Below are 26,652 nucleotides of genomic sequence, written 5' to 3'. Positions count from 1 at the left end.
ACTTTCTACTTGCGATGTGGCGAGCTCGTCCAGGTACCGGGACACGTAATGTCGACGATCGATCGGGTTATATGGTCCACACGTGGCTGATAAGGAGGCGTGCGTTTAAAAGCCCTATCGCCGTGTACGTCCTCACGGTTATAATTGCACTCGAATAGCACTGTGTTTGGTGTTACGACCATGGCTACGATACGTATCGTCACGATGTGCGCGCGTGCATGAAATGTTCATTATTATTCACGTGCGGTGTAGTTGACACCCCCGCTTGCCACCCTCGCCGATTACCCGTACACGCGTCTACATACTCTCCGGACACATGCCGGATTGCGCACTGATTTCTAAACACCGGATGTTTATGCAAATTTATGCACATTTTCATATAAAATAGATTTTCATATAATCTCGATTTTGAACAGAACTTCATTTCGTCGTTAAATGATTCGGGTGTACTTCCGAAAGCGACAACCCTCAGATTTTTCTGAAATTTTTGCCAAAGCTTATCTACAACCCAAAGGATTTTTGGCGACAAATCCTCGTTTGCCCCCCAGCCCCCTTCAAAGTTTTGACAGTTCTTACTAAATATCTCCGAAAATATTGATTTCAGAGAAAAAAGTTTCAAACAAAAAATTAAGCTCATACAAAATTCTTATTTTGCATATCGCATATCCGTTGCATAACTCTATGCACCTTTCGTTGCACAATTTTCGAATATGATTTATAGAAATTGATATATCAGGAACAATGTGTTTATGCAACTTCGGTATTTCCCTTTCGCTGATCCAAGAGTTAATGATAAATCACTGAGGTAATTCTTATTGTGACGGTGATCGATCGCGACAAACACTATAGATTTATTGTTCATGCGTAGGTATGAGCGCGTTACGCGCCTACTTCACGCACGTGCTTGTGATATAATAATGTGAAAGTGAATGGTGCCGATGATTATGGTTGACTCTTTGTAGAAAGGTCGCGGAAGGACGTTCTGTAACTTGGATTTAAATGAACCGAGATTTGCATAAATTTGCCACTGTATAATTTGTGTAACGTTGTAGTCGAAGAGCCAGAAGATTTTCCATGGCATCGAACCAGATGCTGCGCATAAATCTTTCCGAGCACGTAATCCGGCACGATTCTCGTTTTTGAGTTTAAGCTTCGGCTCTTTTCAGTCAGTGACTTCGGTTTAGCACACGGTGAAACGATTCAAGGATGTTTGAAATGGAATTTCATTTCGTTTTCTTGAAAATAATACGAAATAAAGTGTAGATTGTTGATCTTTGAATTTTCAATTTAATTGGTCGACAGATAGAAACGGTGTCATTGATGGATGACACGTTAATAGCCTGCATTGTTACATTTGACATTTTACGTCTGTCGAATTTGTTTAGATCTGGAAACGAACCATGCCAATTGTATGAATTTATTTATACGCATGATGTAATAGTGTGTTGTCACTTGAAATGTTAGAACTGGAAGAGAGATTAAAGATCTAGGCTTAGAGGTCTGATTGATGTTATTGTTTTGGACTGATTTCTTTAGAGATAACATTTGTAAAACGTTTTCATATTTTTTGGAAAATATAAGGTTATTCCCAGATATGTCTGTTAGGGGGACCTTCATATGGAGCTATGAAACATAACAAGTTGTTTGTTATTTTATTTTTTACTTCCAATCCGAAGCATTTGACTCGGTTTGAACATCACGGATCAACGAACAATCGTGGGCAAATGAAGTCGGTAAACAGGTCGTCTTCCGACTGGTTTGCTCGACACACGTGCACGAAGGCAGCCAAGTGCTGTGGGTGCAACCATATGTGAAAGTGACAGCACGCATGGACAGGTAACGGAAAGGTGGTGGGCAGTAAGGTCGACGAAGGACGTCGTGGTGAATTGCGGGCACAGTTGGCGATCATTCGTGACTGGATTCCGAGCCAATTAAAATCCAGAACCGTAATTAAGGTCGTCCGTGATTTCAACGTTTGTTTTGTAAACTCGATGATGTTCGACGTGGCCGTGATGCTTTTATTAAGAGGGCACGTTGAAACTAAACGGAAGCTGATTCATGAATTTTCTGTCCGGACACGTTTTATAAATACCGTTCGATTCGATAAATATCCGTTTTGTTTATTTTCATCGAAAAATCCTTGCTTCGGATTCGGTCTGTGAAATGTCTCGCAATGAAATTATGCGCGTGTCGTTTGATTGCATGGTACTTTCCATGATATACTGCCAGGGGAACAATAATAATCCGGATTATGAAACGATCGTTGCGGAATTGTACGGTCCGTTTTGAACGATTCCTAATCCCTCCAGGATAACCATTATTCATGATTGTAGCTTTATCAATGATATATTAGCTGATATTCTCGTTTTCACCCTGTTTGGATCATAGAATTTTGGAATACATAGAAAGGTGATAATTCGGGATATTAGATTATCTAACAATCTAACTATTAAAACCCTGAGGAACATTGGCGTAGGTAAGTAAGGGCTACTAGGGTCGGTCAAGGTGGCCCAAGATGGTACAGGGTGGGTCTACCCCCCTCCCCCAAATGTGGATTACCTTTTCACCATTCTAATATTTCAAGGATTCAAAATTGCAAAGTTTTAAAATTCTATGATTTCAAAATTTAATATTCTAAAATTCCAAAATTGTGAAATGATCAAGATCTCAAATTCTAATATTTTAAAATTTCATAATTGTGAAATGATCAAGATCAAATTCTAATATTCAAAAATTCAAAAATTGTGAAATGCTCAACTTCTCAAATTTTAATATTCTAACATTATTGATAAAGCTAAGGGACCTGGGCCGTGCCAAAAGAAATCTTAGTTACGCCAATGCCGAGGAAATCCTCAAACTAAAACCTATTGGTGTGCCATAATAAAAGAAGAATTAATTGTTAAAAGACACAATAGTCGAAAACGCTTCGCGTGCATCATCGGGTTACGTCACAAGTCTACTTTGCTGCACGCCTAGCAGAGAGTTCGCGGATATTCTTGTTCCTATGGGCGGATCCGTGTAATTGCCGTCGCTATTAATGGAGTAACTCGAAGTCTCGTTACGAAATCATAGTCCCGTCCATTCTCGGCGCTCTCGCGCGAGATGATAAACGTCGGAGCTATGCCCGTGTGTCGCGCGAAACGCGTCATCCGTCCGTTCAAGATTGCGGCCGAGAAATTCGTAACAATGTTTTGTAATCGTGAATTTAATCGTAGTTAATCGTTGCATAAGGTGGCGCACGAACTGTGCAAGTATCGAGAGAGCTTAATACGATTAAACGATCGAAGCGCCTGTGTATATATTTTTCAATTGCAAACGCATGCAAATCGTTAGAGATTTCAATACTGTTCAAATACACAAAGGTTTTGAGTATCGTTTTCAATAGCCGTTTGGCAGTGAGTCAGTTGAGAAACTTTATCTGCCAGATGAAAGCAGCAATGTTTGTAAATTGTGATTTATTTGTTCAGTTGACTCCTGGCGGAAATAACTTGAGAAATAAACGTTCTTCGTAATATTTAGGGAAACATTTCTATTTTCGCATCTGCTTCAAACTTTGAGATTAGGAATTCCTAGAGGGGATCGAGAACTCGTATACTTCGGGTATCCGATACTCGGACCTGACCCGACCTTTCTTTTTTAACGTAGAAAAATCCTCATGGACGTCCGTCACCCTCTAAGGGAAGGGTGGCGGGCAGCGTGAGATTTTTACTCACTAAAACTCTACGGCGGCTACCCTCTGGCGTTTGGGAGTTGGCACTGGGATCTTTGTATTACATCGATGTTTCCCTCGTCGTACGCTGAAACGCTTTTCACAAAAATGGGGCAAAACGACCCGATACCTTGAATTTATAGTTGACACTTGGGACCGTTCCAGGTGCAATGGTGTTGTAAGCGGATCCGACTCGACTCAAAATTATTGGATTCTCAGTCACTTATAGTAATCTCGTTTCATGCATTTTATCCCGAGAAAGCAAAGAATGAAAACAGGAAATATTTTTACAAAGTATCATCATTATTTTTAACCGACTTCGAAAAAGGAGGAGGTTAGTTATTATTTTTTTTTTCTTTTAAGCTATCGCAAACATAACATGTCGATATCGTTCATAACGATTGCCACTGTGAAAATACCTATATTTAGTCAGAAGTATACAATAATATAATCTCTTTCAATTTTTTAATTTTGCAATTAAAATTCTTTATTTGCTATCTTGTATTTTTATGTATTAGTAATTCAAAACTTCCTTTCTTCCTCGATTTCATAAGACTCGACCGTTTTGTTTGTTCTATTAAGGCACGTGATTTCATACGAATTTCTTCACTCTTGTTTACGAAGGTGTTTATATTACGGATGCATGTGCAGCTGTTGATGCACAGGTGTGCATCGTCTGCACGGTGCAAACAGTGTATGAAACAAAGAAGAAGGAGAGAACGCGGAGTCACATGTCGGAAAATGTCAACCACGTGTAGGTACACGAGGTTCTCGCCTGTAACCTGTTCAACGTGATTATGCTCGTGCAATAAAGGATGCAGAAAATTGTTTCAGATAATTTACTTGCCTGTTACATCATTTACAACGAACCGTGCCGGAGAAAAATATTGTGTAACGAACCATTTACTTGTCGATGAAACCAAGGACACACAGGGTATCAAAAATGAGGAACAACGTTTTTCATTTATTTATCATTATTTTCTTTTTATTTTCTGTATCATTGCTATATTTAACGTAACACGATAAAATAATTCGGTACATATAGCATTGCAGACATTTTAGAATTTTCTAATTAATTTCGTATCGATGATGTTCGAATTCGAGAAATCCCCGATTCGATATTACATCAAAGTCTGTGTAAGTTTGATTGGTCTGAATCTACTTTATCAGCCGCGACCGTGTTATCAGTATTACCGCGATCAGGTATCAGTCACGTAATTAGATCGTCCATAAATTGACGGTAAATGTCAAAGCATGAAAGTAATGTCATTAGCGGGGTTAATGAGTTGCCAGATATTACATCAACGTCGATGAATGTGCGGTAATCGTTTCCAAATGATAATCCTCTCGTTATGTAAATTCATTTCGACGAAAGGAATTAATAAAGAGAAATTAAGGTGGTAAAAAGGAACGTACCAGGGTGGATTAAATATAGACGAGATTGTTTGCAATACTCTTTGTTCTTTTTTCTTTTATGGGGTGGAAAACTTCAAAAGACACCCGTTGCATACCGGAAGGAGAGGGGGATAGTGTGGAACTTTACACACTAAAACCACCCCCGCACCTGCTTGGAAGCTGCGGGGGAGATGTAGAAACTCTTGCTAACACTTCCGACGCCCCCTAAAATAAACTTAAATAATATGTGATCGTAAAAAAAGAAGGCAATAATAAAAAATTTGTATAGCGAATTTCTATTCTTAGAACTTGGACTTAGAACGAGGCCTTCTGGAAAATTAGGTCCAAAGCTTCTCTTAGATCTTCCCTTGATTTGGCGCTGCTGAAAACAATGATAATTAGAAAAGAAAATAGCAAGATGCAAAATGTTAAGGACAGCGACACGAATCTCTATTTCTGATATTGTAAATAATTGTCATGTATTTCTCCGTTGTTTACTGCCAATAAATCCCCCTTTCGTCAAGGTTTGGAGTCCTATCTTGTGCTTTCAATAGTTATTGACGCAAATACGTATGGGTGCCAAATTGTGGTTTACGAATTGCAGGTCATTTTTCTAAATTGAGGACATGCAATATTATGTACCTGCATTATGCAAAAACCCTTTACAATCAATGTAAGTTAATTGTTTATAAATACATGGTCTTTAGACCCGAAAGAAGTAGAATTGTAATTAAAAAAGGACTTTGAACTTCTAATTCTCATAAAGTACTTGAACATTGTTATAAGTGGACTTATTACGGACTCTGTTATAAGCGAACAAAGTTTGCGTGTGCTGTAAATAACAAAACTTCTTGTTTGTTACAACTATTATGAAGTAAAGTTTCTTCAGTGTCTACTGTGTTATGACTCCGGTACGAGGCGAGTAAAACTGTGCTAGGTACTCGTTAATCACTTTTAGTGTAATTAGTACTAAGATGATTGATCTGAAGGATATTAGTGTACTGAACAGATCCTTTGTCTAAATGACTAAATTAAACGATAACATACTATCCATATTATTATTTTATCAAAAATTAAATCCAAAGAATATTAGCCAAATTGTAGTAGAAAAAAGATACTATCATTACTAAATAATCGGGTACATAATAATTTTCTACCACATAATAGTGAACTAATGATGAATTTTTTCTTTAAAAAAATGAATGCGATAGCAATGCAATAATGCAGTGTTGATAGAACAAAGCTCTGGTTAATGAATGATCATAGTTAACTTCATAAAAATGAATCTCGACTGCTGTTTAACTTTTGTCATTCGTCGGATCGGTACATACACATCCTTTTAGCGGTAGGAATTTGTTATTAGCCGATGCATTATGCAATCTCGCGTAATTGCATTCCGGACACTACGGATGCGCCGTCCTTTGTGTCACTTTTACTTGGCATAATTCCGGAAAGCCATGGTAGAGAAATAACACGACAGATCGATCATCCTGGAACGAGTAACATATCGACGTGTATAATTGCATAACATAAAATCAAATTATGTCACGTAACGCGAACGATAATGCTATAAATAGTCGGTTTACACGAACGCCCGTGTATCGAGAAGAAAACGCGTTTCTATTTGATAGACGACCGCGACTCGAGGAATCCGGTTAATGTCCTTCATTGTCGATCAGAGACATTTTTCTCTCGTGAGACAAAGTTTTCTTTAGAGCGTACGCGTGGCAAGATCGAACGATGGAATGTTATGGTTTTATCCGACAGAATGTTATCTGACAAGTTTAATTTATCATCGAACCTTTCTGATACAGAAAGAAGAAGTTGTTTGAATCGTGTAGGATCTCGTTTCTTCTTTGCTTTTAATGAATTTAATTCGTAGACAACGAACCATCGACAGTGAATTAATCGATAACATTTTTGAAATATTTTAATTATTGGTAGAAGTAACTTCAAATGAATAATATCAAGCCATTTGCGACGGAAAGTTTTTAATCGCGTGTGTGCATAGTAATTGACTCACGAAGTGGCCAATCAGTCGAGGCGTCATATTTTTCAGTCGTGTTTGGAAAACACTACTGTAGCTGGATTATTCCATCGTCTGGGATTGATTGCTACCATCGAAACCAAAGTTTCCGTGTAATTAATTATTCACGCGGTTTGGTAAATGAGGCATTCTGCGGTGAAGGAAAACATTAACGCATTCTTATTCAATCATAACATCTTCAGAATATTGCTGTTAATTAGGTAATTAAGTTTTGTTACGAAAAAGCAAAAGAAAGAGGTGTGAGGTATGGAAGCATCGGATTGAGCATCGGAAGATTCCTTAGGCAACAAAATGGGAGAGCTAAAGAGAATTGGGAGACTTAAGGAAAATTAGGAGCTAATGAGACCTAAAAGGGCAGGGAGAGCTAAGGAGAGCTAGAAACTGTTAAGGAGAGCTAAAGGGAGCCAGGGGAAACTAAGGAGAGCAAGGGAAAGCTAAGAACATACAGAAGGGCTGGGAGAGCTAAGGAGAGGTAAGGAAAGCTAAGGAAAACTAGGGAGAGCTAAGGAGAGCTAGAGGGAGCCAGGGGAAACTAAGGAGAGCAAGGGAAAGCTAAGAACATACAGAAGGGCTGAGAGAGCTAAGGAAAGCTAAGAGGAGCTAAGGAGAACTAAGGAGAGCAAGGGAGACCCAGAACAGCTGGGAGAGACTAAGGAAAGCTAGGGGAGCCTAAACTAAATAGGATCTCCTGTCCTCACATGTAGAGAATATGGATATACATGTTCTCATACATTTTATTTTAATTAAGAAAAATAAAATGTTAGTCCAAGTAAACATTGCAAGCCTAAGTTCCACGTGACCATACATCGCAAATACCTGATCAGATTACATAGCTGCAATCTTGCTGACTTACCCAGATGCTCCTAATATTTCTTTGATGTATAAGTCATCAATTTATAAAAATTGACAGCTTGAAATTATCACCTCAGTCAGTCTGAACAATATTCTTATCATTTATTTCTGCGACTCAGAAAGCGTGAGAACCTTTAAGTTTTTCATCGATATTGGCACTAATAGAAAAGCAAAAGGCACACACACTTACGCGTAACATTTTCATAACAGACTGGCCAACGGATCCGATGTCAGCTGCAACTGTTATGTGGAACGATATTGCCATGCAGTTATCAATAATGCTAGGAGACTCGTGCCTTTTCCCTCTATTCTATTTATGGCGGAAAATCTATAACGAGGCAGAGGACGTGGTGTCGGGTTATTGACTGAAACGTTCGTTGCGATACGTTACGTAAAGTCTGGTACAACTGTGGGCGAGCTTCTACATTGCAGTTACCGATCGTTTCCGTCTCGAACATTTACCATTATCGCACGTGTATCAATGAACACGTGCTCGTCATTTGGTAACCCGTTGCAATAACTGGATTTGATGCAATTGAACTATTACTTGAGATTTAATCGATTTGATTTATGAGAAGTTCATAGGTGATCCTCGACGATTTCAATAAAATTTGATGGATCTCTGTATATTTAGAATTGAATCAAAGAAGTTAAAGCTAATTAGAGAAAATTGAACTACTAAAATTAGCTCCTTTATCAATTTTAATTAAGAAATCCTTTTCATAAAGAAATATTTGAAAATAAAATTTGGTAATTAAATTTCTTGTAAAAGAATAATCATTTAAATATGTAGAACTCTGATTTTCAGAAAATTAATATCAGAATTGTTCCTAATTTCAGTTTAATTATGATGAATTTAATGTGTCAATTTGTAGATCCTTAATCGTTAAAAAATTGTCTTAAATCTTGGAACGTGGGGTAATTTAAAATATCATCGCCTATCTTTATGCTTGGTGGTTTAACAAATTAATAATTGACGTTTCTTCCACGTTTTGTTTTATTCGATGATATAACGTTATCTGGAAAGTTATCTTAATTGGTAGTTTCCGAGAATTTCGAGTAGAACCTGTGGTAGGATACGCTTCTGTTCAAACTCGCGTGAATGTGAAAGCGACGAGAGTTATTCGGACACGACATCCTTTCTGTCGTCGTCGCCATTGTTCACGGAACTGTCGCGGGAAATTTCTTTTCGTTGGATTACCATGCGTCACGGTGCAATCGCGACAGGAATTCACGATCCTTACGTGACTGTCGCTGCTACATTCCCAGGATCATTTCAAAACTTTTCCAGCTTTGTTTCGCGATTTTAGTCGACGATTACAAAATTCGTTCGTACCTGGTTGTAAACGACGCGTGTGACAAATAAAAAAAGAAAAACAATACCTATTTTAATCTTATGCGTTTAACATTGAACGATTTCAATTAACCCTCGGACGGCAGACCATGGAGAGAGCCACGATTTTAATTTAATTCAATTATTTTCTAAATTTTACACTGTTCCTTTAAAAATTGTATATTTAATTTTGGGTTAATATCCTTATATATGTTTTGGAAGGTTCCACTGTTCAAGAGTCAATACTAAATTGTCTTAAAAATTCATCAATGTAGAAATTGTTAATATTTAACAATTTCTATCGAGGAAGTTTTGGGATGATTTAATGTATTTATCATCATCTAAGGTTATTTTAAAGTTTCTTATGTTTTATGTTGCAGTTTGGATGGTAGATCCTGCAAGGACGAAATATACAGGATGGGTATCGGTGCAGGATATTGCGAAGGAAACTTAAACTTTGCCACTGCTTCAGAGGACGACGAAGTTTACACGAAGAAGAAAGTTTCTAGGGTGAGTTTCTGATCAATTGCTATCATAATATTTTTTTAATTACCTGTACTTTCATTCGTTACTCAGTTGGAAAAGCACTTCTTTCTAATGAAATAATTGAAACTTCAACCATGGACAATATTTTTTAAATTATTTGATAAAATTTAATTTTTATTTATTTTAAAATACATAAGACAAAAAATCGTGGTGGATGAATTGCCGCAGTAGATACAGACATTAATCAGACACACGATAATATAAATTATTAAAGATATAAGATTTACTGTTGGCATAATTTTTTTCTCTTTCTTCATTATTTTAATTGTAATTATGACAATGAATGTGTCTAACGTATGCATTACGTGCTTTGATATTAAAAATTGAAAGAAACAATATTTGTTATAACCATCGATTTCTCAAAGATGCCATCATTAATTTTTCTTTTTTATTGGAATCCATATTATTCCAAAATAAAAGTAATATAAGCATAACGAGACATGTTACATATGTCGGAAAATTTAGGGATGACTCATGTTTACCATTGAGCATTTTATCTGTATTGCAACACTGCTCTTTTTTATTTTTCTAAATACACTGGTGATTAAATTTGTTTAAAAAGAAAATACAACACTGATTCTCTATAAGGAAACTCTCAGTGGCTATAAAAGAAAGTAATGTCTTCCATATCAATCATTATTTTTGAAGCAAATATTTCGTATACGTTTCGAAGTTACAAAGCATCACGTGTCCAATGAGTGTTCCGTCAGCAGTTTGCTTGCTCAATGCAATCAGTTTTACGTAATACAATATGTAGTAATGTTAACAGTACCTGTTAACAGAAGAAAGTTCTATCAATTAACATTGGCGAAGATTAATTTCACTTAGAAAGTGCCATCTTTACCATAGTTATTGCTTTTCTCATTAAAGGCTATGAAATTTTTTAATTATTCAAAGCTGTTTCTCATTTATCAATCTGAATTATATTTAATTAATACTTGATTGATGGAAAATGTATACCCGTCATCGATAGGCAAAAAATCTCCAATTATTTTTGCAATGGTTGGGTATTCTTCGTTGCAATGGCGTTCCCCGAAGGCCGAGAGTCGTCGACGTGGTCAGATTTCACGGCGAGCGTGTCCACGAGGACCGGAAGGCCACGGCAAAATCTGTACGCGAGGAACGGCCGAGGAGACGGTATTTAGGCCAACATAGAGAAAGGTTTTCCGTGTTGTCGAATCAATGGTGACGTAACCGTTGGTCACATTGATGGCGGTCACGTTTCTCGAAAACGACGATTGTGACATCGCGACCAAGCGAAATCGGATCCACCTTGTCGAGAATACGTTGGCCGATCCTATATATTCGGACCTGCATCGAAGCCAGTTTTTTCGCGCGATTTTTAACACGTTCATTTCTGCCGGTTCATATTTCACCGGAACTTTCACAAATGTTCCTTTCTCCTATTTCACCGAAAAAAGTAGCCATTTTCTTCTTGAATACCAAAATAATCAATTGCTTTTTTAAATTTTTTATAATGATTTCTATGAACTTCTAAGTCGTTTGTAATTCTCTACTAACAGAATATTTATACATAGATTTTCTTAATATAAGAAATTTTCAATTTCCAATTCGGTATTCTCAGATAAGAACCCTGTTCCAAAGTGGGTCAATTATAGCACGCACGGCTGTGAAGAAAAATGTAAATCAACCGGTAACCGTGATTAGAGGTAGGAATAAAATTAAAACGAAGCAAAAGTCGATCACCTACGAGCTAATTCCGATTCAATCGACATGTTTTCATTAACTTAAAAAGCAAAAAAAGGGACTAGGAACAAGTTTCAACTGATCGGTCGCGTGATACGGTGACAGAAGTCGCGCTGATAATCGCGCGTAGACGGGTTATCTGGATAAAACTGTCCCGATAAAACGTGACGGAGACGAAGGGAGGCGCGGACGGTTCTGAATTAATATTTACACGCGACGAGCATGCGGCACGATCGTGAAACGATGTATCCTGTTCATTCTGTAATTGCACCGGATCACGTGCAGCGTGCACGTTCAAATCTGGCGTCGAACGGGAGTGTGAAACGCCACTTTTGGCAAGGCAAACTCGATTAGAGCAACGTGGCACGGATATCGGCCCATCGAGGTGGGGTCATTCAAGGCAGCTTGCACAATTGCCCGCTCGTCTGCGTGTCTGCCTGCCTGCCTGCCTGCTGCACTTGCCTTGATGTTTTTAACCGTTTTATGCATTCATGCACGTATGCACGCACGTACGCACGAATGGACTTCGATGCACGTGTTGCTGATACATCGGAGAAACTGGCGACAAACTCGCGATTAATGCGTCGTATAGATTGTTATTTACATTTCTGAAACCCTTATCCTTTTTTTCTTTCGATTTCATAATGAAATAGCAGCAATATAGTTGTGCTAAATTTTTATTAGATTGTTGCATATCAAACAGTGTGGATTTCGAAGGTTGTGTTTTCGAATGGCCCCACCAAAATTGAGAATTCAGGTTCGGTATATAACCTAAATTGACTACAAAAAACCGATTAGAGTTGGTTTCAGAGCTGGGTGTCTTACCGTTTTCGAGATATCGTGGTAAGGTTAGGTTAGGATAGGTTAGGTTCTATGTATGCGCAGTATCGAATAGCATATGTACAGTAGCGCATGCGCAGTATCGAATAGCATATGTACAGTAGCGCATGCGCAGTATTGAATAGCGCATACTCAGTATCGAATAGCGCATACGTAGTCCCAAAATTGTACAAAAATTTCTTATCACAATATCTCAAAAACGGTAAGACAACCAGCTCTGAAACCATTTTTAATCGGTTTCTGGTAATCAATTTAGGTTATATACCGAACCTGAGTTCTCAATTTTGGTGGGGCCATTCGAAAACTTATCCATTACGAAATATAGAAAGTTTGACATGATTTGATAACAGAAAATTATCACAAAATGACGCTTATGGTTTATCAATTTAAAGAATAAAGTTTAAGAAAGCCGACTGTACAAATATTTCATCAGTATTCATTATTTAATATTAAACGATTGAAAATTGAATATTCGTTGATGGAAAATACGAAGCTGCGAATCAGTTGATTCATTATTTGTTCCAAAACAGAATCATTCATTTTATGTTCAGAATATTCATCGAATGTTTATATAATTATTTTTATTAATCCTTAAACTTCAATTTGATATATCATAAGTGTTATTTTGTGATACTTTTATGTCATGAAATCGTGTTAGACTTGATACACTTCAAAATCTGTCATTTGATTGACATAACGAAAATTAAAATTAATTTAAGAAATCACTAGTTCTCGTCTTTCTAATAATAAGTGGAAGAATCTGACACAATTCGAAAACAATTTCTGGATATTGTTTCATAACAAACCCCTGTTCTTGAGTGGTTCATAGTTAGTCAAGCTTGGTAATTGTATATCCTTTGACTGTCGTATAAGACTCTACATTATGTCATTCATGATGTAACAATTGCCTGGTGCGTTTATCGTTGCGAGCGTTTAAGTGGAAACGAGGAGTCGTGTAATGAGACACGTATACACCTGTACAGGAATCAGGAAAAGTCTCCCCAGTGTTAATTGGTTTCATCAATTAACCTTCGTAAAGAGATGAGTTCTTTTCATTTGAATAAGAACGTTGTTCTCCTTGAACATTCTCGTCTCCAATTAACCAACCATGTAGAAAGGATACAGATGAATTAAAATCATCGGATAAAATTCCTTCTCGGTTTGGAAAGTGAGAGTTTAGAAAAACATTATATTAACATAAGACGAGTCACTCAGGTGAGTCACGTTTTGTAAAATCAAAGAGAAATATTATTTAATTTATTATCACAGTGAAGTGAAAGATAAGAATTATTTACAAAAGAAAACATTGTATATATAGCACACACTTCAGAAGTTAAATATCATAACAACATTTTTTTTAAAATGTACCTTTTCCATTTTCTCTTAGGAATAATACCATTTTTCTTAGGGAAGCTTACTATGCTCGATGTTGTACATTTAACCCTTAAATGCATAGTGTCTCAAAAACGAAACACTCCCTTTAATTTCTAATTAAAGTACTAACCGTAGTGAAAGTTTTACTTTTGGCTGTATGCCATATTACCTTGGTCCATTCAAACGAAGTATGAAAAAAAAAAGAAAAAAGTAAAATCGCGCGCTTTTCAATATGACATTTACAATTAGACTGATGAATTGTTTTGGCGCATCCGATGAAGTTCGTGAAAGTTAGGAGTGACAATAAAATTAAATTTTTTGGAGATTTATTCTTGTTAAAAAGATATTTTATAGGTGAATAACTATTTTATGCTGATAAGCGTTTTTTTTACTAAAATACGTTGGTGGTTATACTAATTATTTTCTTTTGTATTTTTGCATAAACCTACATAATAATCTACATATAATAGATTTTTTTCGGTCGAAATTAAAAAATCATGCAATTAAAGGTTAAACGTCCAGTGCATATTTTATAGAATCTGCCCCGAGGAAATCTGTCGATAAAATTTTTTCCTCTTCCATTAGTTTCGTAATTTCCATTTTTACCAGAGGTAGGATACTCATCTAGGAAGTGGTAGAAGAGTGACAGGTCCTCTCTAGACTTCGCGACTCAAATAGCTGATTATACGGGTTCAGATTAAAAATGGATGCCTTCCACGATGATTATCGAATGCAGGATGAGCTCAGAGTTTCGAACTTACGGATTCCAGGCGAAACATCTCGTACACCGCTTTCGGTTTTTACGCCTGCGTCCGTGTGTTTCGATACGAAAGTTCAGAATTTCAAGTGGCCCGACGCTCAATGGTAATTCTCGATTCATATTAGAATTTCAAGAATACCAAAGGGATTCAGTGACCCCTTAATTTTGACTCGGGCAACTTTCCAATTCTTCCTCGTGTACAAAACGCGTTCAAACGTTCGTACGACGTTCGTCATTGTTCTTCAATTTGTGTTCCCGTGGAAAAAGGTTCACAGAAGAGATGTTCGATTCCGATTCGATTCTTTAGAAAATTGATTCTTTCGGTAAAAAAATCGATCTTTCGAATCGATTCTTTGGTATTCGATTTTTACCAGAATCGATTCTTTCATGTAAGAATCGAAGATCGATTTTTTGCTCTCTAGGGAATTAATTCTCACTTTTTATATCGACTTTTTGGTTTCGAATTTTTAGAAGAATCGATTTTTGGTGATCCATAAAAACACATTCACTCCTAAAAAAAGTATAAGAATAGCGATGAAAATATAAACAATGTAGAGCGCCTGCTTTTGGTGTAAGAGCACGAAATATAAAAAAATACAAGATCAATTCTTTACAATAATTGATGCCGCACAGAAGAATCGTATGGGATAGTCTGTTTACAAAAATTAAAATAAAAAAGGAAACAAAAAAAGTCAATTCTTTTCAAACCGATTCTTTTTTTTTTAGACCGATTCTTGCAGAATCGATACTTTGGTTTCGATTTTTTAAAGGAATCAATTCTCTCATTCCGATTCAGAATCGATTCTCGAATCGATTCTTTCCGGTGAATTGAACATCCCTAGTTCACACTCACGAGGGAAACTTCTTATCCGGAAGATTTCCCCCGTTCCTACTTGACGATCTTAGATAACGTAACTGAGACACTCTTTATCTTTCATCTTGAGTTATTGTTAAAACAGAGAAGTTTGTAAAGTTAATTTATTTCATTAACATATTGACTTCCATAATACAGGACCGGATTAAGATTTCTGGGGTCCAGAATTATTAAACCTTCGAGAGTCCCTTGGTTTGAAAATGAAAATTTATCTATATAAATAAAAATTAAATGCTGTTCGTTGATAAGCGATTCATTTGAGAACGACTAGACCGATTTGGCTAATTTTTTTTTTAAATGTTCGTAATAGTCCGAATAAGGTTTTTAGGGAAAGAAAAATTGGAAAACTTACCCGCTAAAATGGAAAATTTGGGAAAAAATGCAAGTGCTTTTTTTATGACACAATCGTTAATAGATACAATAATCACTCAGAAATACGTTTTTTTTTCATTTTTACTTTGTTTACACATTTCCAATAGCTTTTCACAAATTTACAAAACGATCACAAACAAATTTATTGAAATTTGGACAGAACAACGTCTGTCGGGTAGGCTAGTTCTAGATAAAATTAATTACGTTTAAAATAATTTTTATTGAAAAATTTTCATTTCCATAGTAAATGGAGGGCTTATAACGGAATCTGCTCTTAATTCAACGTCATTGTGTTAAATTTTACCAGAATCTTTTTGGTTTCTTTTCTGTCAAACTCATCTATTCATTCATCAGATTGAAATTGTGTCGGAGAGGTTCGATTGAAACGGAGTATTCGCTAAATGCAGCCGTGGGATTGCGAAATTTTTCGATCCGATTAGTAACATAAGCTCACGCTTATTTTCGTGGAGACACCGGCTTAAAAATAATTTATTTCGCTTCGTCCCGCTCGAATGAGCTGCGCCTCGCCTATCCTTGACTCGATTCTACGGATCGACGCAAAACAGGCTGTTCTCTTATATATCTTTGGAATCGTTACAATTGCCAATTGAGGTTGTCGCCATCGGTGCTCTTGTACAGGTGAAAATCTGCGAATCTTTATCTTCTGCTGCGCAACAAGCACCGTTTTAAGTAATTGCGTAATCCCGATCAGTCCTTTGTTAATCGATCACCGAAAACATCGAGCATCTTCTCTTCGTGGAACTGATCCTACGGTTACGCGATTGTTCAACTGCTTGTGTCACGATGACGCTTGTTTTGTTGGGGATTAACCTCGTAATAGGGAGTACAATTGAGGAAAGATTCACAGATAAATGGGAATATATGACGCTGATTCAATTGAAATTTATTCATTTCAAAAGATATAAGGCGCACTTGTAAGAGTTATAAAAATAAATAAATGTGGTATTTTGGAACTTGGAATTAATTAAAATTAATTTGATAAATAAAGTTAAGTGAATATGATATTTAGAAAATTGGAAGTCTAATTTATTTAGAAATAAAATAAGAAAGTAGGATGCTTAGAAAAATATTAGGAAAAACTATGAAGGTATCAAATAAGTTTTATTACTCGTCCTTCAGGTCATCAAGTTAAAATTTGTTTTCGCCAGGTATTTATTGATACTTTGTTTTTTTCTCTTGATTAGCATCTGAAGCATTTGATGAAATTGCGAGATAAATTGTCAAGTGACTTACTATATCAATAAACAGCAGATTACTATGAATCTTCTGCTTCGTCGATATATCAAATATTGAGATAACTTTACCTTGTAAGTTCTGCTACAATTTATATCAATATCAGTGATATAATTTCGAGTACAATATCTTGCTGGATTAACGACTCTATTGTCTTGTCTTGATTTGAACAAGTAGTTTTCCATTGACCCAACAAGCTCGTGAAGCACTTAGGGTGACTTAGATTTTGCATAGAATCTAACATTCTGTAGAATATTACATAATATTTTATATTGCAGAAAATAATAAAAATTCATAAAATTTACATAGAATTTAACAATAGGTCCAGAAGATTTCACATGACTTAACGTAAGGAAAAGTCACAAGTTAACCGTTTAACTGCGGAGCTAACTTACCAAAAGTGCATTCAGTCAAATGTTACCTAATAAAATAATTTGTCGTCTCCGATTAAAGGGTTAAAAATGTATCGAATTTGTGGATTGTCTTAAAAATTCCACGATTTTCCACGATTTTTCCAATGACGAGTTAACTAAAAAAAAATTTCAATAATATGAACGACGGATTCCTATTGAAATTCAAGCGTCCGTATGTGGGTGTCAGCGAACGAGTTACTCGGAAATATCGTCTTCGACCGATCCTTTTTCCGTTTCACGGTATGGCGGATCTGCTCGCTGGCACGAACGTGATTTTCACACCACCCTGACGATTCACGCGGGGAAATACCTGACTGGATTCTCGGTCATGGCTCCGGCAATGAGTCAGGGTCTCGATACAGCTTCTACGTCATCGGATGTTACCACGGGCCAATGAGGATCCCCAAGCGCGTAGTATATTTGCGATTAAGTCGTCCAAGATTAGGCGATGGGTCAGCTTCGTTGTTTATCGTAAGAGGAATGTTTCAAAAAGGAGTCCCACGAAGGCGAAGAAAACTATTCTGTCGTGGCTTGTTTCAAAAAATACCACGACTGTTAATAAATTAGAAAGATATTTAAATTTAAAATTTAATTTTCTTTAAAAAATTTCAGGATTATCTAAATTTTTAAATGAATGTAAGGTAAAGAAAAAAAATTAATAATTTTTCTGAAGCTTTCGTTCAATAATTATTGGAGGAAGGTCTTTCAGAATTAATTTTTGATTTAATTGTTCTATTTAATTTACTCAAGTATATTTTTAAAAGATCCAAATGAATATTGTTTACCAACTCTCTTCGGTTGTATAGGATAATTAAATTGATGATTCATCGTTCGTGTTAAAAACCAGAATAAACAGCGCACCAAAGTTAAGAAGATCTGCAATTTTTCAGAAGTTACGTACGTATGTACATATGGTCGCAGCTGGCTGTAATAAAAATAAGTCGCGAAGAGTGTTTCAAAGAAGAAACCCGAAGGACACCTTAATTTCATCAAACTGCATCAATTATTTCCTCGCCTCGTTTCTGTTACTATTACCAGAAACACTTAAGGTCGTCTTCACCTGACCATGATCTATTCTTGCCTCTCCTTGTTTTCCTTAGCAACACGCAGTCTCTCTCTCTCGTCGGCCTTTTCGTTTCATTTCCCTATCCGCGCGTGACAATTGAGATAATTCGAGTCACGAGGCTTACAGAGTTTTCCGGGACACTAGGAACTTCACGTTCGTCGTCGTGTTTCGAAAGAAATACGATCCTCGTGCCTGACGAAGCTGCGCGTTCTCGAGTTTTGTTTCCACGTATGAGATAGCTTGGAAAGGACACAACGTGGCCGGATAATCATTCTAGATTCGCTTGAATATTTGCGAGAAACGATGATTATTGAATGACCTGAATAGTAGTCCCAACGATCCAACGGATGTGCACCGACTTTATTCTTGTTCCATAAGAGCAGCGACCTCCCTTGAATCGTTGCAGCTATAGACGTGACACAGAATTCGCGATGACTGTAGGGAAAACTCGCATGATTTAAGGTTGTCGAAGTTTGTTAGCTGTTGACCCGTGTATATTCTTGCAAATCGAAATTTCCTGCGAGACTATAAAAAGAATGAATCGAGAATTTCAAGTGGTGGATCAACACGTTGATTGCCATGTAATGGAAAGCTAAGATAAATTATTCTATCCTATGCTAAGTTTTACAAAATTTGCTTCAATACTTTTTTATATGAAACCATTTTCATCGTAAACTAAGCTACCATATGCTACGTTTTCTTTGAGGGCAAAGTCAGCTCTATTTAACACAAACCTCCAACTGAACTATCTTGTCCCAAACTGATGATGAGTAATCAATGCAGTGGGATTTGAAAATTGTCATATACATAGCATAGCTTAAAAAAATTTAGTTTCGGTGGATACTATACAAATTTTATAATATAACATCGCATGGCATAATTTAGCTTAGGATAACGTAGTATAGGTTAGGTTAGATTTGCTCAGCTTTTCGGTGGCTGAGGCTTAAATGTTCCTAGAAATTTAAGAATCCATCACCCATATTACTACACGACGATAATTCTATCGGAACCTTTCCCTTTCCTTTGAATTATTCTACTATTACAAGCAAGTATTTCTGATGTATCAGAATGCAAAAATCAATGTATGTTTCAATTTAGAGTTCATTCCCAGCGCGGAATGACCAACAGACATTATTTCTAAAAATAACAGCGCATGATTAAATAAAACGTTCGTACATAGTCGTTTAACTATTATTGATGCCAGGATGATTATAGGTAGATCTAACCGTATTACAAACTATAAGCAGCACTACCGCAGAAAGAAGTTCATATATCGCATAATAGGTTCGCGGTAAATATAAATCACTCGAATAGAAAGATTGTACGATCCTGTTGGAATAAAAGGAACGAATGATTTTCTAGCCGCATTGAATACGATCCTCGTATGACTCAACTTATGTAGAGATACGTATTATCTTTTCCATTCGTTCGTCACTTGCACGTGTTTCACGTTGCGCCTCGCTCATTCGTCTCGCACGTGATGCCATCTATTCAAAGATTAATTAAATTGTACTGTTGGATGAAAAAAGAGGATCAGGGCAATTTGATGCTTTTTCCATAGAGAATTGCATTGGTAAAATTGCATTGGTAAATCTTGAAAAATTGACGAGATCAAATTATCAGGAAAGCTTCGATATTTTATTAGCAGATTTAAAAAATCGACGGAATCAAATTATTGGAAAATTAAATTAAATTGTTTGTTAACCCTTTCGGTCCGGCGCTCTTGTAACAAAATGCATCACTGATTCTTCTCTGTCATATGGAGTTTGCAATTAGTTTATTATAGTAATTCGAAATATTATATCTACAATGTCTACAAGTATGATTTTTTTCAAAGGCGAATACCCTTCAAGGGCGCATAAATACGCTCTCAGAAGCGAAAGGGTTAATATTAAAAGTGAATATTTTCGTTTGAAGCACGGTTCGTGAACAATGCAAAATAACTTCCCGGTGTTTTCATTCGCTCTGTCTTCTACTATTTCTTATCAATGTACAAAAGGGGAATTCGTTTTCCGTTGTCACGTGTTTTGTCAGAGTTTTATTACGAGTAAACCGAGCGTCACGAGGGCTTGACGTAGACGTAACAATTGTTATGAGCCTTTCTGCGAATGGGAGTTCTGCAAGTGCGTCGTTGGCGGGATATATCGTATTGGACTTCGCGCGGTGCCATGAACAAAGTCGATAACAGAGCTTTCTCGATAACCGATCGGAGGTTAATCGTATTATGGACCGGCACGATGCGGACAGATTCGATTCTGGAAAATAAGTATTCGTTTGCTTGGACTTTAATACAACTTTTATCACGTTCCTTCGCGCCTCGTTATAAAATCTATTAGTTTATTTTCACTGAAATACGTTCAGACTGTGAAGAGCCTATTGCAATTCCTCGGCGAGTCGGGGGTCATTGGTGACAGACACCGCGATTTTAATACAATCAAAGCAATTAAAACTAAATTTTAATCAGCATTATCATTACGCTAACTATATTATACTTGACACGTTGGATACCACCGGAGTCACCGCTGAATAATTAAAAGAAAACGATGAAAAAACATTGTTTTAAATAATATTGCTATTGTACAAATAATATAAAATAGTAAATAGAAAGCTGAAATTTGAAAATTAACTTTGCCTATTCTTAATAATCAGAGCTTTAATCCGTCCCACGGCAAATGGCCATTTTCGTGAAATTGAAAAATAAAATGACTACATCTTGAATAATTGCAATTATAAGGAAACCCGTTATCTTCGGTTCCTTTGATACAAAGAAAAATATATTTATATTCTCGATCAGCTTATTGTTAGAATACTTTGAGGTATCACCGTTGGATGATTACGTATGCACAGTCGCTGTAGCTTATTAATTCGTTTCGATGTTAATTACCAGCCACGAAATTTTCGTCTTCTCTTCCTAACAGAAATAATATCTACGTGTCTGATTACGTCAGGATTGCTGAAAACAGCACGTGCTCATTTACACCACGTTCATCCATAATGAACGTGGTCGCATGTTTGCTCTCTGTAAATGTGCCTTCCACAGTAAACGTGATCATTCACGTCTACTATTAACAGCATATAGGTTTCAGTAATTAGACGATTTGCGGGAAAACGTACACTGCACGTTTCTAAATATGAATTTCATGGGAAATGAATTATTTTACATTTCACTTAGAATTAGCATGTTTTACATGAATTTTAAAATGTACCACTTTTCAAAATGTTATATAATTTCAATATTATATAGTAAATGTGAGATAACATAAAAATCTTGGTAATAAAGTTACAGATTCGTGAGATCATCCATCAAAGTGTTTGCTTCCCCGTTATCAATGAAACTTTCATTTAGGAAGCCGGCGTTATCGTAACTCTTGTGCAGTGCAGTTTTTGTTTTTTCCTCAAGGCTGCTCGTGTTTTCTGCGACGTGTTTTATAAAGAGCTTCGCGGGTAGCAGCGTTTCCGGGTATCGCCAAAGTGAAAAACACATTTAACAATACGGCATCGTCGAGTCAACGACTTGGTGTCTTCTTGCATTTTTCGTTTTTTCGTCCGGTCGTTCGACTTGGAATAATAATTCTCTGTGCTACAATATTTCATCTTTAATATTTTAACCCCCGCATTACTCTATACTTTTAATTACCAAATTATAAAAATAATACGTACCAAGTATCTTTACAGTTATCAATGCTTTTTAAAAAGTTAAAATCTCGTAACTATGATAAACAGATAAATGAGACTCTGTTGTTTCATAGATGCAAATAGAAACGCGTTACCATGCGTCTAGGTTTCGTTTGTTATTGCCAAGTATGGCGAAGCTGCAAGATCCGGTGATACCCGGTTATCGTATGAAAAACACTGAGGGGCCACCGCGGTCAAACGTTTGCCGATAAACCCTGGTCACAACAGAAGCTTCGATGTCAGCCGCAATATTCTCCTCTGTCCGGTTCTAGCCGGAATGTTGATAACACGACCCCGTTAAAGCGGTTCCCCCGCGATTTTTTTTCACGATCCAACTCCTTTCCCGGATCGCTGTTCTGCTCGCCAGTCTGCTGGGATAAGCAGAAACTTCCAAGTCGAGGGTCAACGAGCAATTCTTGATTACGGTTCGCTGTACCGTCGTTGTAGACGACGGGAAATACGTTCGTTACTCGTCCAACAGTATAATCTCCTGTGTTTCTTATCTTACAGGGGGAAAAACGCAGATTTCTTTTTCTATCGAAATATAACATTGTTTTCAGGAAAAATAATGCATGCTTTTGTTATGATTATGCTTGTTAACACTTAAGCTTTAAGGAAAGTACTTATAAATGAAATGAACATTTTTATTTATTTTTTTAAAAATATTTTATAAAATAATTCAAAGATAGATTTTCCACATTTAATTCTATGCATTGGTTTTGGCTAAATTATGTCACTAATGAACCAAATCTTCAGGGCAGAATAAATAGCACAGAAAGGTAAAATCTATTTTTGTAAATTTCGACGAAATCCTTTTCAAAGGCTGGACTAAAACCGACAGACAATTATCATGGTCAATAATGTGATTTAAAATAGATTAATCTGGATACAAGTAGCCCGAAGGTTCCCCGTTTCGTTCACTAGCTCAGTTATTCCCACTTCGCCCTTTGAATGATCTCGAAATAACCACATCGTCTCAAATTCTCGACCTGTTCTCTTTGCAAGCTCAACGATGTTCTCCGCTCGCTAACGTATAGAATAGGTCTTGTCGTATTAAGCTCCGTTCATATCTACAAGTATAAATATTTCTTAATGCATTATTTACGAGAAACTTTATATTTAACACGTTATATGTCGCAGTGAAAATGAACATACATATGTAATACGGCAAGTTATAATTATAATGATTCAGAATGGAATAGAGTAGTAACTAATAGCGTAGGTATCTTGGAAAAATAATTAGCGGAGATTTAGGAACCTTATTAATCCTTGAACAGCGGACCCAAACTCACAAACCGTACAAGAAACAGTGTAAAATTTAGAAAATTAAAAAAAATTAAAATTGTAGCTCTCTCCATGGTCCGTCGTTCGAGGGTTAAACAAAAGAGTTTCATATATTGAAAGAATAATTTTTAAAGGAACAGTGTAAAATTTAGAAACTGAAAATAACAAAATAAAAAATTAAATTAAAATTGCTACTCTCCATTATGCCACTAATCTCCCAATAAAAATTCAAGTCCCAATAATAATAATATTTAAGATGTATCGTCTGCGAATGCGTTGACTCTCACTACTGTGTCAACCGATACGATTCTAACATATACCAAAAATCAGACCAAGCAGGGCGAGTGGCGCACCTTTCTTGATCAAGCAGAAAATCTTAGAGGATTCTAGTGTTTACAATTTGAAATTTGAACTGTGACTGGAGCTTTGAAAGCTGAAGACTCGTAGTTTATTTGATCAATGCTATATTACTCAGGGTGTCTTCTAAGATCACGGAATCAAGCTCTTCGAACCCAGAAGGTGCACATTCGTATAAATCACAACTGAAATTCTGTCTCTCGATCGAGTAGCATAAAAATCACCTAACACGATCATTTGGCTGAATTCCATCCTCGGTCGCCTATTCGCAGATGAAAAATAAATTATTCCTGCTAGTTTCGTCACGTGCGCCTTAGTCACCGTCGACGCCGAGGTATCTGGTTCAAGGCGGTGCTGCGTGCACTTCTGCATAGAGAAAACGTGCTCTTCGTGGCCTAGCGAACACGTTTCCCTTTTTCTCTTCATTCCGAGTAAACGGTAACGGGCGCTTAGTCGCGTGTGCTTCCGTAGTAACGTAGGAAAGTGCCGCGGAAGAGAATTCTCCGTTGGGCTTCCTCGCTTCGACATGTGTTCCCTCACGTGTTGGGCGTAATGCGTCGCGTTTACAACACGTGATAGCAGCGGCGTCATCGTCGAGCGACATCTCCCTCCTCGTTAAAGGAACGTAAGCGCCGCCAGCCGTGGATCGCAGTCGTGGCTGTGCCATATCGAAACGCACAGTGTTTTACTTAACGCCGCGGTCTTTTCGTGCGATATTATTCCGCATCGAGCGACATCCTCGCGATTCACTTTTTCAGACGATCCCTCGCCTTTGTAGCATTATGAACGATTATTGGTTGTTCCTTCGTTGAACGTATCGATCCAACTGATCGTGTATCATCGTTGTCTAGCGGATCAGTGGTGGTTCTTTCAAAAATTCAAATCGAGCTACCCTGGAGGGTGCAATTTGAAAAGAGGTGTTTCTCGTCAGAATAGAAGAAACAATTATTTTAGTGTAGTTCCATTTTCTTGTGGATACCGGCGGTCACGTTTTAACGGGATTTCTGTGAAGTCGTTAAGAGAAATTCTTGAAAAGGAAGAGAATTGTGTGTTGAACGTGTGGCTCGAAGAGGAGGAACGATACAACAGCGTGTCATCGTTGCCTGCTTTCGCGCGGCCCGCTTCTAAGAGCACAATGGTGACGCACAGCATGGACAATATTTTGAACATGCAGTATTATCCCACCAACAGTCACGTAGAGGCGAATGTGCACTCGCCGCCGCTTAGGAAGAGACGGTGTTTGAATAAGGAGGTGATATTTCATTTCTTCCTTGGTATTGTAATTGTTTGTTCTACTGTGTGGGACCTAGGAGGGAATTCGTTTCATAGGGTCTCCTGAAAGATAGTTCGTTCTACTTTACGGCTCGTTTCATTCATTCTTTTACATTTACGAAAGGTAATTTAATTGAATAATTAAATAAACATTAGAGTTGCATATTTATACGTATACTGCATCTTTGGAAAAATTAAAAAAATTATTATTTGCATTTGTATCAATCTACCTATCAATAAGTAAGTTTTAATAATTAATTAACAAATCATTGAATACGGGACATTAATGAAACAATTAACGCGATCAATTAACGTGTACCTAATAAGCTCTTTATATGCAAACATTATCTTTTTACGCGATTTGACGCAAATCAAAAGCTTGTCCTAAAAGAACAGTGAAAAATTCATCTGATTTAAATATAGCATTATGTTAATTCGAATGAATGATCTTATATATCTTCTATTGCAATTAATTCGAGAAAACTCGTGATAAAGTTAGAATCTTATTAGTCATTTAACACGTGCTAATTAACTATTAATAGATTGGCAAATAAATTCGTGACCTTTCGATATTTTAACTACTCGAATTCTATTTTTTCTTTTAAATTGAAATGCGTTGAATTTTAATAAATAATTATGTAGAAAAAATATTTTGAAGTTTATTTATTTATATTTGTCATAGAACTTTTAACATAAAATCAATTTAAATAATATTCATAACTTAATCTCACTTGCAATTAATTCTTTCAAGTATCAACAAATCACAGTTCTATTAAAACATATTTTTTCCTAACATCATAGTGTTTTTTATTTTGTTGCAGCAAGATCCGATGTCTCACAGGATCATCGAGAAACGAAGAAGAGACCGTATGAACAACTGTTTGGCCGACTTGAGTAGACTCATACCGGCCGAGTACTTGAAGAAAGGTCGTGGAAGAGTGGAGAAGACGGAGATCATCGAAATGGCCATCCGTCACATGAAGCATCTTCAAGGTCTTCGCCAAGGTACTGATCAAGAACAACCCGAGAACCAACTCGAGTTTCGATACCTTTTTAACGTATTCATTGATTTTATGAAATTGCTTAGAATCAAAACATCCTGCTGTGACGTCAGTTCACACGCACCCTGAAGACAGCGTGGACAGTGTTTCTCATTCGACCGTGGCGTCGACCGCCGCAGAACACTACAGGCTGGGTTTTCAGGAATGCCTCAGCGAAACCATGCACTTCCTTGTGGAAGTAGAAGGTTTCTTTGCCAGGGATTCCTTGTGCGTGCAGCTGATCAATCATTTGCAGCAGCACTGCGAAAAGATTTTAGCCACCAGTGAGTAAATACTTACTAGCGATACTGGAATTAATACAAATGACTTGTATCTTGTTCTTCGAATGAGTTTCCTTTGAATTTCATTATTTTCCTTTTGTTACTCAGATCAGTTCGATTAAAATGAAACTTTGACGAAGAATTGTGTCAGAAGGGTAGAAAGTTCCTTGAAAAGGAATATTATAATACATTCCTCATTCT

General features: G+C 36.7%; 1 protein-coding gene across 4 annotated transcripts in view; it reads left to right on the top strand.

Moving 5' to 3' along the window:
- The window catches only part of cwo (transcription factor cwo), a 46,706-nt gene that overhangs the window by 18,417 nt on the left and 1,637 nt on the right, over positions 1-26,652 (top strand). For 2 of the 4 annotated variants that reach the window (XM_034334947.2, XM_034334948.2), the window contains 3 exons: positions 9,717-9,846; positions 25,952-26,135; positions 26,218-26,454. In XM_034334947.2, the coding sequence (XP_034190838.1) occupies positions 9,717-9,846; positions 25,952-26,135; positions 26,218-26,454 (551 nt within the window). The other 2 variants (XM_034334950.2, XM_034334951.2) reach the window with 2 other exon arrangements.

This window comes from Osmia lignaria, chromosome 14, assembly GCF_051020975.1.
Source record: "Osmia lignaria lignaria isolate PbOS001 chromosome 14, iyOsmLign1, whole genome shotgun sequence".
Taxonomy (NCBI): domain Eukaryota; kingdom Metazoa; phylum Arthropoda; class Insecta; order Hymenoptera; family Megachilidae; genus Osmia; species Osmia lignaria.
This window is presented reverse-complemented; position numbering and strand designations above follow the sequence as displayed.